Source organism: Prunus mume, linkage group LG7 (genome assembly GCF_029339155.1).
Source record: "Prunus mume cultivar Tortuosa linkage group LG7, ASM2933915v1, whole genome shotgun sequence".
Taxonomy (NCBI): domain Eukaryota; kingdom Viridiplantae; phylum Streptophyta; class Magnoliopsida; order Rosales; family Rosaceae; genus Prunus; species Prunus mume.
In genome coordinates, this window is record NC_142704.1 from 9,561,258 (window position 1) to 9,574,057 (window position 12,800).

At 38.0% G+C, this 12,800-nt stretch overlaps 3 protein-coding genes and 1 long non-coding RNA gene across 4 annotated transcripts; 2 read left to right on the forward strand and 2 right to left on the reverse strand.

Moving 5' to 3' along the window:
- Positions 1–1,601: 1,601 nt before the first annotated feature.
- On the reverse strand, positions 1,602–4,222 carry CAS (calcium sensing receptor). Its single transcript, XM_008245847.2, has 6 exons — positions 3,905–4,222; positions 3,527–3,772; positions 2,803–2,995; positions 2,340–2,481; positions 2,120–2,251; positions 1,602–2,009 (listed from the first exon to the last, which is right to left on the reverse strand). The coding sequence occupies exons 1-6, from the start codon at positions 4,136–4,138 to the stop codon at positions 1,757–1,759; spliced, it is 1,200 nt and encodes a 399-aa protein (XP_008244069.2). The 5' UTR covers positions 4,139–4,222; the 3' UTR covers positions 1,602–1,756.
- A 1,894-nt stretch (positions 4,223–6,116) lies between these two features.
- On the forward strand, positions 6,117–7,226 carry LOC103342235 (ethylene-responsive transcription factor ERN3-like). The gene has a single exon (XM_008245846.3). The coding sequence runs from the start codon at positions 6,357–6,359 to the stop codon at positions 7,029–7,031; it is 675 nt and encodes a 224-aa protein (XP_008244068.2). The 5' UTR covers positions 6,117–6,356; the 3' UTR covers positions 7,032–7,226.
- Positions 7,227–8,899: 1,673 nt separating this feature from the next.
- Positions 8,900–10,603, reverse strand: LOC103342234 (uncharacterized). Its single transcript, XR_514817.3, has 2 exons — positions 10,235–10,603; positions 8,900–9,276 (listed from the first exon to the last, which is right to left on the reverse strand). It is a non-coding gene; the product is annotated as an uncharacterized LOC103342234 (long non-coding RNA).
- Positions 10,604–11,502: 899 nt separating this feature from the next.
- LOC103342231 (uncharacterized) lies at positions 11,503–12,357 on the forward strand. Its single transcript, XM_008245843.3, has one exon. It carries the CDS (start codon positions 11,767–11,769, stop codon positions 12,178–12,180), a length of 414 nt encoding a protein of 137 aa, XP_008244065.2. The 5' UTR covers positions 11,503–11,766; the 3' UTR covers positions 12,181–12,357.
- The last annotated feature ends 443 nt before the right edge of the window (positions 12,358–12,800 follow it).

The following is a 12,800-nucleotide window of genomic DNA, read 5'->3' on the forward strand; positions in this document are numbered from 1 at the left end:
CTGTAAGTATTCAGAATTTGGGGGAAAGTCATGCATCTACAAAGTTATTTTTTTCCTTTGGTCAAAAGTGAAATTCATTCAAACCAGAAGAAAGCAGGGGAACACGAAAAAACATCCACAAAGTAACAACATAAAGAGAGAAACTAGTAACTAAACCACAGATCAGTTTAGTAAAAGAAAAGAAAAAATTAAAATCGAAGAGGGGACTTAAAACCCATCAGAAACTAAAACCCGAACGGTTGACCCAGAAATTGGGGGTGATTAACAGTTCCATGAGGTTATAAAATTCGTTGAAAACACAAGAGTCTTTACATTTTCCTGTACACATTCAGAAATTCGAAGTAATTAATGGTTCAATGAAGTAATTGAATTCGTTGAATACACAAGAATCTTTACATTTTCCTATATGTATTCAGAAATTGGAAGTAATTATGGTTCTATGAAGTAATTGAATTCGTTGAATACACAAGAATCTTTGCATTTTCCTATATGTATTCAGAAATTGGAAGTAATTATGGTTCTATGAAGTAATTGAATTCATTGAAAACACAAGAATCTCTACATTTTCCTGTATGTATCCAGAAATTGGAGGTAATGAAGTTATTGAATGCATTGAAAACACAATCATCGCTGCATTTCGCAGTACCCATTCAGAAATCTGAGTTAATGCATGGTTCTTTGAAGTTCTTGATTTAATCTAATGACAGCAGCAACACAAAGCAAAGTCTGCATTTACCTTTTGTTTCACGCGTTCAGAAATTGGGGCCTTTCGATTCTCCATAAATGTCTCTTGCAATCAGAGAGTGGGGTTTCTTCGACTTCTTGAATGGCAAGCGACAGAAAGATGGAGGTTGGGGTTGGAAATTGGAAGCTTCTCGAGAAAGTTAGAGAGAGAATTTGGGTGTTCTGTCGATTCGCGAGTTTGTGTTTGTCTGAGTTGTGTAATGTTGATTAGCGAGCGAGTTTGTGTTTGTTGCTTTTACGAGTTCGGGCGTGCTTGGCAGAAGCTGAACTGAACCGCCAAAGAGAGAATTCAAAAGTCACTTTTTCCTATGGCGGTATTCTTCAACCTTTCATAAAAAAAAGGTAAAATCTAAACCGAAAAGGAAAAGGCAAAAACCTAGCCTCCATTCTCTCTCTCAAACCTCTTTTGCGTTGTGTGTTCCGGGGAGAGGGGGAAGGAGGGCTCCTCCCCCTCTCTCCCTCTCTCTTTCCTTACCTCCATACTTATTTTTCCCCTTCCCTATCTACTGGATTTGTGGTTTTACTTATTGGGAGGTTATCTGTGGATATGTGGTTTTGTTGGTTGGTGTTTTGTTGTAGGGTGACTGCTGCAATCTCAGTGGTATTCACTTACTCTTAAATTAAATGTAATTCAACATTTCTTCTAGGAATCACTAACGGAAAGAAGAGTTGGACAAAATGTTCCTTTACCAAATTTTTTCCCTTCATGCCTTCAATCATAGTGTGGTAACAACATAGTACAATCACACCCTGAAAGTGGTCTTAGGTTGCTCTTGAATTTATAGCATATCTTTGCATAGCCTCTAAGCATGAGATGAGATGAGGGCATTCATTTACATATAAAGACAGGCAAGAAATGAATTACAAAATAGACCAACTAACATCGATCAAAGAATAATTACACAAGAAATAATTCAAGGGAACCCTTCTCTAAATCAAGTATGCACATTAAGAGATGAGCATTTTCCAAGCAAAGATGACTTCAAAAAAGAAAACAAATTTAGAAGCTAGTCTAGTCTGAGCCAGGAAGAAGCTTTCGACCAGACTGAGCTGCTGTGCTGCTACTAGTACCAAAAAGTCTAACCCCTGCCGGGATGACTCTTGATGGAGAAAGGACCTCAGCAAAAGACAAATTGTATGAATCCGCCCCTAAACGACTCTGTAACCATCCCTTGCTTCCAGAGAACCCATCAGCTACAGTCCAACAGTTCTTAAAGCCTAGGCTAGTTAATGCTCTTGCAACTATTTTGCCTGAATCCGAGTACCTGTGTTGTTCATGAAACGAAAAACAAGAACAAAATAATGTCATAACTTGATCAAAGAGAAAAACCAAATCAGGTAGTAAATAATGAATGTGGGTTATGAAAGAACCCACGAGTCCAAGATCACGATGTTGGAGCCTTTGTTAACTCTCTTGAGATAAGAAATTTTCAATGCTGCTATCTCAGCCTCAACTTTCTTTACATTTCTGACAAGACCTCGCAATTTGATTGGTAGTTCTTCCAATCTGAAAAATCAGAGGCAACCATTCATAGTTAAGAAGATGCAGAAAGGGTACAAACTAAGGGGTTGAGGAGGCTGGCCAAGTTACTCACGGAATAGCAATCATTTTGTTTTTGGCGCTAGATGGTAGGCGGGGAATGCCAGCCTTGTCCTTGTCCTTCTCGGGTCGAATATCAATCAGAAGGTAATTCTTTGTTGATATGAGATCAAGTGTTTGAGGGGGAGTAAGAGAACCTAGAGTTAGTACAACAAAGCCATAGCATGTTAGTCCATTCCATCCTAATGCAGCTTCACTTGCATTGCATGCATTTAGTATCATAAGAGACGAGTAAGTCATAACATGTGGAGACAGAACATGAAATATGCAATCTTCAACCCAATCTATATCTTCTAAACATTAAGTACTTGAATTCCACATTGGTCAATATGGTGCATAAGCATAAATGCAGGTATATATACTATTCAAGCAGAACAAGTCATTGTTTATTCTAGTTTCACATATGTTTAAACTTTTACAGACATGAAGCAATTCTGTTTCATAATAAAAGCATGTACCTTTGTAACCTCGGAGGCTAAAAGAGAGAGCAGACCAGATGGGAGGAAGAAGAAGGTATGTGAGGAATAATGCTCCAGCACTTCCGGCAATCACAATAGGATCTGCTGATGAGATGGTCTGAATAGTTGATGAAGCAATGGGCTTTGCCTCTTCGATTACTTTAGTGGTCTGCCCTGCTGCATCCGCTACCGTCTGAGACCAAATTGATCATTCAGTCGGTGCATTAAATTTGAGAAAACAGGGTGTTTAGTACCCAAATCTATAGCTTATGATCATCCATTTTCCTATATATCATCGATTTACAGTCTTACTTTCTCCACATAAAGGTATACGAAAGTGTTAGGAAGGATGTTCCACTAAAATTGAATGAGTGCATTGCATAGTGAACCAACTCCAACTACATTAAATTTATCAATACATTCATTGGCATAGTGAATCAAAAACTACAACATTTCCAAAATTTCAAGTTTTAGAAATGAACATTGCATTCCTTATTAATATCTGAAATGCAGTCAGGTAGTTGAAATGGAACAATTCAAACCACAGTAACAACTAAAGACAGATTCTCCACAAAATTAACAAGTTATTTTCAATTGCATGAGTTATGGTCTGAAGTATTGTGCTCGATTTCACTTAATTGTGTGCAGATTATTGCAGCCAAGGAGTGCCTAGCTAAAGCACACTGCACAACTATTTAAGTGGAAAATGGAGAAAAGTAAACACCTTTGCAGCACCGAGAACAGGCTGTGTATCAAAGCCTGAGCTTTGTATTGCTTCTTGGGCTTTCTTTGAAACCTCAGAAATTGCAGGAGAGGCTAGCTTCAGCGCCTGCTCTCCAGCCTGCTTTGCAATTGGCAATGCCACATCAATGCCGGGCTTTACTGCATTTAAAATAGCTTCAAGAACCCGCTCTGTTCCGTCAAAAACAGTCGAACCCACTTGCTGAACCTGATCAATTGTCTTCTCCACCTTCAAGGAAAAAAAAAAAAAAAAAGGCAGGAAGCTTTAAGGAATTGGTGCCAACCCAAATCAAATAAAACAACTAAAAGAGAACCATTGTATCACTGCAATTTCAAATTGTCAAATATGAAATGTATTTACTTCAGTAAGGGAAGAGACTATCTGATCTTTGGAGAGGCTAAGAGCCTTGGCTTCAAAGGGAGAGGTGAAGAGGGCTAAGAGAGAGATGGTGGTTGATGTTGGCAGTGAGACAGAGGTGGGTCTGAATTTGGGTTTGAGAGAACATTTGGTTGTGGCTGATAGCGAAGGAGAAGGAGAAGGAGGTAGGGAAGGTCTTGGGGTAGCTGAAGCCCTGATGACCATTTCCACTGCCATCTTTACCACGCCTCTCACAGTGTCAGCGGCAGGAGTTGAGTGTTTTGACTGTTGTCTTGGTTCATGGATCACACGGATTTTTTGTGATGAGAAATCAGTGGCCAAGATAAGGGAAATTTTTGGCCAACGATAAAATGGCCTTCTATGATTGGCTTGTGATGTCCGACGTGGCATTCATTCTAATTAATTAAGTAAAAGACCCCATACCGAGCAATCCACTGTGGCCTCTCCACCAACCAGTGATGCCGAACTTAATTATCCAATCGCTACGCCAATCCCGTGCAGTAATACTGAATACCAACTCACTACCCAAATTTGAGAAACCAACAAATGCGACAATGCTTCATTTGTTTCAATTTTTTTTGCTTTCTGTTACACCAACAGTCCCAGGATCAGTGAGTTAGAAAGCATCAAGCGCACAGTGACACAATCAAACAACATTGGCAAGGCCATGGCTAGACTAGACACTTCAAATATGTGCAGAACTTTTGGAAAACAACGAATACATCACTTGAGCACATACATACCGTACCCTCCTTGCAGTCATACTCATCTACGTATGTGTAGCTCAAGAACTTTCACATCTGAGACTACAAGTCAATTTCCATACAATTGTCTTATAAACCGGTGCAACCTGTAGTAGGGTCTAATTCATATCGGTGTGGCATGCCATCTCAAGTCAACTACCAACCATGGTTTTAAACAATTGTTGTTCTAGTGTATATACACTTCCAATGCAATGACTACTCTGAAGATTTTAAATTTCAATGCCCTCATGCATGACTTAGGCTAGAATTTTATTTTATGGCGAGTTGACTATTTTAATTTGGAAACAAAACAGAGGGTTGTCGTGGCAATTTCTTTATGTCATGGCAAATCTATGAGAAATCCAATTCAGAATCTTGGCATTTGGCTGGTCCCAGAGCAATTGTTTGTTTTAGGTGTAGGAAATTTCAGAAAACAAGACTCCCATGTCTACAAAAGAAGCAAGCCGAGCCAAGCCAAGCTAAGAACCAACTGAGAGAGAGGGAGAAAGGGAGAGTGAAAGAGAGCAAGTTTATAATAAAAAAAGGGTGGTCAATGACAAAGTACATGAAGAATCCCAAAAAAAAAAAAAAAAAAGGCTAATAAAGATTCTGATTATTTTCAGAAGACAAGAATTCTGCAGGTATATATTCAAATTTTGAATACAAGTAAAACCAATGAAACAGAGAGCATATTCTGCATTAAGGACTTAAAAAAGACATCCATTATGTGACAAGTGCCAAACTTGTAGTATTTTTAAGTTAAATTAGCATCAGATCTGGGGAGTTTAATAATATACTAATCACAATGAGCCTAGCTTCTGTAGACACCTCATTGCTTTTGGACATTTCTGCAACTCGTTGAGCCAAATATTCCACCCCAGATCATCAACCTGGCAGCTGTCAAAATATCAAACTACCCTAAGATTTGCATGATCATGGTGTATAGATTTGGACACATGTCAATTATTGTATGCACCTATTCATGAGGGAGAATTCCAAATCATCTTCGACCTTTTCTGTTCTGCCAAACCCTAGAAAACATGCTAGCTACTACAACTCTGCATCCTACACCTTTGGTCTTATCTTATGTGCCAAACTACCTAACTAGTTCCTTTCCTTTCAACTTCTCCATCATGAAACCGCAAATATCTCATTCTAGATAGGCTAAATATGACACTGAAGTTAGGTTAAGTTTAGTTAATTATGCATCTAATCATTAGAAAAAATAAAAACACACTTTATTTATATAACTTAAAATCTGGTCAAATAAGTACAGAAGGATGGCCTGGCCATGTATATAAATCTGTCGAATGCATGCTGAAGATATATACCGTTCATCCACGCCTTTCCATACTACCATCCATGTCTTTTATAATAATGGTAATTAGAAGAGACCAAAACATTAATGCTTATCAAGACTTGTCTTGGCGTTTTCTAAACGAACTCAAAATTATTCATATATGTTAATCTTTTGATAAGAATCTGCATTTCTTGGGAGTTCTGTGAATACTGATTAACTAATATAAATATATGTCATTACTTGGTGAAAAAACAAACCCAGATGAGACAATCAACATGCCATGATCCCTGTCATCATTCTTATAGTACTCACTAATTCTATAATAATACATAATCAAAGATGCCTTCCCTTTCGTTTAAAGCTAAACCAACCCTTGTAATCTCCTACTCTCATGGACAGCTTAGACAGCACAAAAGTCCCAGCTGATGACCAATTCCAAACACAAACTTTCCAAGAAAATAAAGAGAGAATTAGTGCCATGAGAAAAGTGAACAGCAATAATATTAGTGGGAAAAGGTTCCTTGGAGTGAGACAAAGGCCATCAGGAAGATGGGTTGCTGAGATCAAGGACTCTTCACAGAAGCTGAGGTTGTGGTTAGGGACTTTTGATAGAGCAGAGGAGGCTGCATTGGCTTATGATAAGGCTGCTAGGCTTCTAAGAGGAAGGAATGCAAAGACCAACTTTCCATGTCACATCATGAATACTCATGAAGAAAATTGCAGCATCTTGAGAAAGAATCCGAGGCTTTATCAGCTCCTTCAGCATGCAATCATGAAGAACCATGCAATTGCAAGATCCTCGTCTACGAAGATTAATCCATGGGATCGAAACCAAATCAGAGGAGTCGATTTCGATACACTTGTTGAAGAAACAATAGTTTGTTCTTCAAGTGGTAATACCTCTGGTCAAGATCATGATGATCATGAGGATAGAAATAAGCTTTGTGCACTTTCATTTGGTGGTTGTAAAGTTTATTCCTCTGTTGTTGTAGCTCCTTCTTTCAGTGCTTCTTCTCAAACTCAATGTCAACAGGCGCATGAAGAAAAAGGTTATCAAGAGGCTTAATTATACATTATTCTCTTTGTCAGCTCTGTGTTTCATCCTAGCTTAGCTAAGCAAATTGGGTTGTTAAGGATCTCTATTTTGTGATCAATCATCAATATGAGAAACAAGAAAACAATTCAAGGAACTCCTTGTAATTAAACTGTGTTATTTTGTTATTTTGAGTTTGGAAATGATTAATTTGTGTTTGTTCTGCCATGCATTTGCCTCAGATTTCAAATATAAGTACATAAATTTATAAAAAGACAAAGGAGCTAGAGTTTTGTATGCATATGCATGTTTTGTATGCATATGCATGTGTGATGACATTCATTACTATATGCGAAAATATTACCTTTATTTTATTTCTTGTACATGTAGCTAGAGAGTTTTAACATCCTACGCAACAAGGACATGTTCGATGGAATCATCACAAGAAAAGAACAGGACAACAACAAAAGTCTATTGGTCAATTTTTGTAAGAACCTCACAAGGAAGAAGTTGTAGGCGTGAAGAGAAAGAAGACTTCAAAATAAAAGAGAGTCTATTGGTACATTATACGATTAAATGACAAGAAGAATTGAAATGACGAAGATAAAATGTGCAAAGGAAAGGAATATATGTTGAATTTTCATACAAAGCATAATCATTAATCAGATTCAGCTAGATTAGAGATTTGAAAAATCATCATTAATAAATACAGAAGCTTGAAATCCCGATAAAAACATATCAAGACAAGAGAGCATGTCAACAACTTTGGCAAAACTAAATGCATCTAAAAATTTTAACCTAATTCTTGTCTCAACTTCGGTTTGTGAAACTAAACAGAAAAGAAAGAAACATATAGCCATGGGTCTGTAATTGTATTAGGGTTTGGTGTGAGGGCGGGCTAGAATTGTAAAGTTGGAGGGGCCGAAATGGAAAATATAAGTATATAAAACACTTAAATATTCAATATTTACATGTTTAGAGCTAAATATTTCTAATTAAGTCATATCTAATTTGTTTTAGAGGACATTTTAACTTAAATTCTAAGTTATTTATTATAAATTCCATATATTATATATAATATAATCGAAGAGTGGTAAAAATATGGGGCCACTCTCTAGGAGTGGCTCCGCCACCGTGTGACGTCCCACTCCCACATTCGAAACGTCCATTTCATGCCTTAAAAGTCATGATATACACAAGTTATATATTCTGTTTATAGAAGCAGCCTAACATACACAAACCAAACCAGTTGCATAATTGACAATTGATTCTGTGTGCATGCAACTTGCAAGTGCCCGTTTTCTGTAGCCATATACATATGACAAATTGGCCTTCGTTATCGTTCATAATATCAACCAACATGGCATGGCCATGGTGGTCATTTTTAATGGCACACCTTGCAACGCCCCCACCACCAGCCTCCCCTTCTCATAATAAGATTCATAGCCATCGTCAATGTCGTTTTCATTATCGCAACAACTATTTCGTCAAAATAAAAAAGCATCATCGTTTTGTTGTGGGGTCCTCTCATGATGCAACAGACAGACCTAACCTATATTCAATGAACCAAATCATTGGACCTGGTTGGCATGCCTTAGAGTTTCTTACCATAACTAAGAACGAGAGTACAAAACGCCAGCACGAAAGTAGAATTAAGTTATTTGGCACTTTCATGATTTTTCATGGTTTGGGACCATATCAAGATCCCACAAAACCATGGGCAGCTAAATCTCGAACCTGTTTAAGAAAGAAACACTAAATTGGAAAACCAGGTACATGCAATAACCCAGTAGCAGTTGCCTTAATCAGATCGGTGATTTCATTGTTAAAATCCCAGAAACCAGAACAACATCGAAGCCAAATCTCCGTCGAAACTGACGAAAATGGCTGGCGGAGCGGGAAAAAAAAACCGCAAACAATTTATATTACTCGATAAAATTACAAGGCAATGAATCAAAATAGGGAGCTGAAGAGAATATCCACAGCTTATAAACATTGTCCTGTCCACCTCCTACCTACAATTCCACAATCTGATTGGTTCCCATACGATTGTTTCTGCTTTACTAGTTCTAAATATGGTACAAGGAATTTGATACCAGATTCTAGAAGTAACATCAGACATACAAGATTCTCTGGCAACTTGCTACTCCATAACTGTAATTTCCCCTCACGTTCATGAATCATGCAGTAATGACGTTATGTCTCCCAAATGGAGACTTTCATTCCAAGGAACTTTATCCATTAAAAGAGAAAGAAACAAGTTCAAACTTTTGACCACCTGCTCAAGAAAATGACAAAATAATTGGAAGCCGATTAATTACCATGAGTATCCAATTTCAAGAACCAAAAAAGAGGATAAAAAGGAAAAGAAGAAAAAATTCCTTCAGCTCTCTTTGACTAAAAGAAAAAGGGAGAAAAAGATTAACACATAAGACTAAAAGTGACATTGCATTAAAATCCATGCATACATAATTAGGAAACAATACAGCAATTACAAGCAAAGAAGACAACTTAATTCCACAAATACAGAAGTATTAAACTTAAAAGAAAGCAAAATGTTTTGAACATAAAAAGTATACACAGATTTCTAGCAAAAGGGGAAGAGGAAGAACACGACAGAAAACCCAGCTTTCTATTGAAAGAGCAAGTTCCATCACAAAGACCCATGTAAGGTCACTTGAAGACAAAATTCTACCCACAATTAAAAAATAATAAAGAATTCTAAGCATTTAATTCACCCCCAAAGCTCACCGATAAATTAGAAGCACATCAGTTCGGTATCATGATAACCATTATGACGAGCAAAACAATGGATCAGAGAAACACACACTGGGCACTCTGCTGAGGCAGACATGCGAGTAAATCTTTGAAAGGAAGATTTTTAGTCCAGAAATTCAGTCATCTCAACATATATATACACTCCATGATAATCAACTTTCAGGTCAAACAAAACTGTTAACCAGCATGGAAAATACAAAATTTACATCAATACATTGAACTTGTACAATAAAATATAAAACTTTTAAGAACAAAGCAAGTCATAGATCATCTGCGTGCAGGTTAAGAATTCAGGAAACAAAAGGCAACCAACCACCAATTTGATTCCCTGCAGCCAACCAACTAACCAACAACAGCAAATACAAACAAGATAACAAAGGCAAATCACCAACCATTCTGGTTGCTGCGGAAGCAGAGAAACCAAAAATGACAAACAAAAAAAAAGTCTGTGTCTTTACCTTCTAGAAATAAATTAACAGACTTTTTGCCTTCTGGGTCCCGGTTAGAGGCTCGTACAACATCAAACTTCAAACAGAGCAAGTTCAGAAATACAAGAAAAAAGAAAAACACAAGAATGAGAGAGTGAGCGCTGGATGCAGAGGTTTATCGACCGATTCATGTTTTGTATTTTCACAACAAATCTCAGGAAGAGATCGATGAACCGCTGCCTCCAGTGACTCCACCCCACCAAAAAAATTATTCCATTAAAAAAAAAAAAACCAAAAACCAAAAGGTCAGTAGCTGCAAACGATTGAAAATAACATGTCAACCACCATAGATCTAATCTAAGAAACAAACAGATCTCACAACATTATAATAATACATACTTACACTTATACGTGTATTTATAGAGAGAGAAAACCAGGAATTTGAAGAATCACGTCACCGGGTTTTGCTCACTCCCTCACAACACACAGAGCCTCTCTCTCTCTCTCTCTCTCTCTCCCTCTCTCATTGTTTGCTAATAGGGAAGCCACGGACGGAATGTCGTACAGTCACTTTTCCAGGGGCATTTTGGGATCACTGATTTGTTTGAATTTACGTTTTTACCCTGACCACTGGCGCGATCTCTGTCCAGCTCCCACCAATGAAGGACAAAACGACGTATGGCAACGACATGTCGTCTGAGGACAATCTCATTTTGTTTGCAAAATGACCATATGGGGTTCGGATATCGTTTGATATTCCATCTTCGTAATTATACCTCATGCGAATGATCTCAACCATCCATGAATGTTGAATCCTTAGTGGAACCCACAGCTTGTACAGCTCAGATCGTACATGCGAGCTGAAGCCAATAATCCCTCCAGGCCAAAGCCATCTAAACCGTCGGGCCTGAAATTAATGTCATCAAAGCTAAGTTGGGCCTGAAATTATGCAATTGGGGCTATTTTGGAGTCACTTTTCTTTTCTTTTGGCTCCACTATTTGGATTTATTATTTTTGTTTTTAGAACAAGCGATAGACAAGTTCATTATTTTATATAATGAGTAGTTTAGAATATCGCTTGTATTAATTAAAAAAGAACTCAAATAACGTTTGATTATGCTATTTGTATTTGTGGATCCCATGAAGATGTGTATTGGTGTTAAGATTAAGTTAACCTTTGGTGGAGTGGAGAGGAGTTTAAGGTTTTCTTTTGTTCTTTGCCTTTTTGACAGGAAAAAAAAAAAGATGAGATGCATTAAGCTAACCACATGACATGGGATTCACTTTTACACACAGGAATCTCAATATTTATCTATACAGGAACAGGATGACGCATAAGTCTGCTTTGTTGATGAGGCCATGTATAAGCAAAGCAAACTCCACATCCTCAAAGTAGAGAAAAGATAAAGAAGATGAAAAGAAAGCCACTGCTTTAAGCCCTTTCCACGTTGTCTTCCACTCACAGGCATTGGCACTTATGGACAGGGCAGGGCAGCAAATGTGTTCGCTTATCATCTAACTCTTACAACAAAAACAAAGCACAACATAGACATACAAGAGCCATGGAAACATCATCACAAACTCTGCCTGATCAGCAGCAGCAGCAGCCAGCAGGACAAAGCTTGAGCAGTAATTATCCGCAAGCCGTGCCATTATCTTCTTCTTCTTCTACATCTGGTTCTGGTTCCATTGGGCCATTCTTTGCAGTGATCTCTGTCCTAACGGTGCTTGCGTTTCTGTCGTGCGTTTTGGGGCGGAAGTTGAGTCGTGATCAGACGGTACTGAGGCCATTGGAGAGCATCAACCATGGCCATAGGATTAGCTGTGCAGGGTGGTTGAAGCGCAAGTGCAGGCAGCTGCAGTGCATGGTTTCTCATCATGATCTGGAAGTTGGACCAAATCTAAAGGTGATTGTGGATCCTAAGGTTAAACAAGGTGAAGAGGTTCCTCCACCACATACACCACCACAGCCTTGAACTTGAACACAACTTTCAACTTTGTGTACGTGTTTTTTGTTGTAAGTGGAGATTATAGCTAGGGAGATGATTCATGTACCATTTTAGAATAACCGACCACTCTCTGCTGCTGATCAGCTGGGAAATTTGTTTGATCATAAGATTGATATATTTGAATGTGAAAATCTTTTGGTATCATTTGTTGGGAATTTTGCCTCCTCAGCTGAGCTGTACATGGGATCCAGCCTTGCACTTAACCAAATGAAATATATATCCCTCCCTCCTCAATTAATCTTTTCCTTTTTTGATTAAGGTGCATTGATTCAATGAAAAGAAATGAAGAACTTAATGTGAACTATAATTCAGATCTTACCAAGAAACCGGGGCAAAATTTTATAAGACAATGCCAGAATATAAGGCCAAAATTTAGCTTCCCTCCTAGAAGTAAGCACGCATGAAAAGAGAGCCTTCCGTTCCATATGCGTGTGACAAAAAAGGCAAAAACGAAACCACCGACTCATTTTCCTGTCCTTAGGTGTCTCCACACACCATATTTAGCCTTCAAATTTTCGATCACCACCCAAAAAATCACCCCCTCTCTCTCTCTCTCTCTCTCTCTCAAACACATTCAGCACCTCCTT

Bases quoted from the DNA above. Each gene is read 5' to 3' on its own strand.
- CAS (XM_008245847.2), bottom strand. From the start codon at position 4,138: ATGGCAGTGGAAATGGTCATCAGGGCTTCAGCTACCCCAAGACCTTCC. The intron at 3,773-3,904 runs GTAAATACATTT...TTTTCCTTGAAG, and splicing joins TAGTCTCTTCCCTTACTGAA to GTGGAGAAGACAATTGATCA. The intron at 2,996-3,526 runs GTGTTTACTTTT...ATTTGGTCTCAG, and splicing joins CTGTTCTCGGTGCTGCAAAG to ACGGTAGCGGATGCAGCAGG.
- LOC103342235 (XM_008245846.3), top strand. From the start codon at position 6,357: ATGGACAGCTTAGACAGCACAAAAGTCCCAGCTGATGACCAATTCCAA.
- LOC103342231 (XM_008245843.3), top strand. From the start codon at position 11,767: ATGGAAACATCATCACAAACTCTGCCTGATCAGCAGCAGCAGCAGCCA.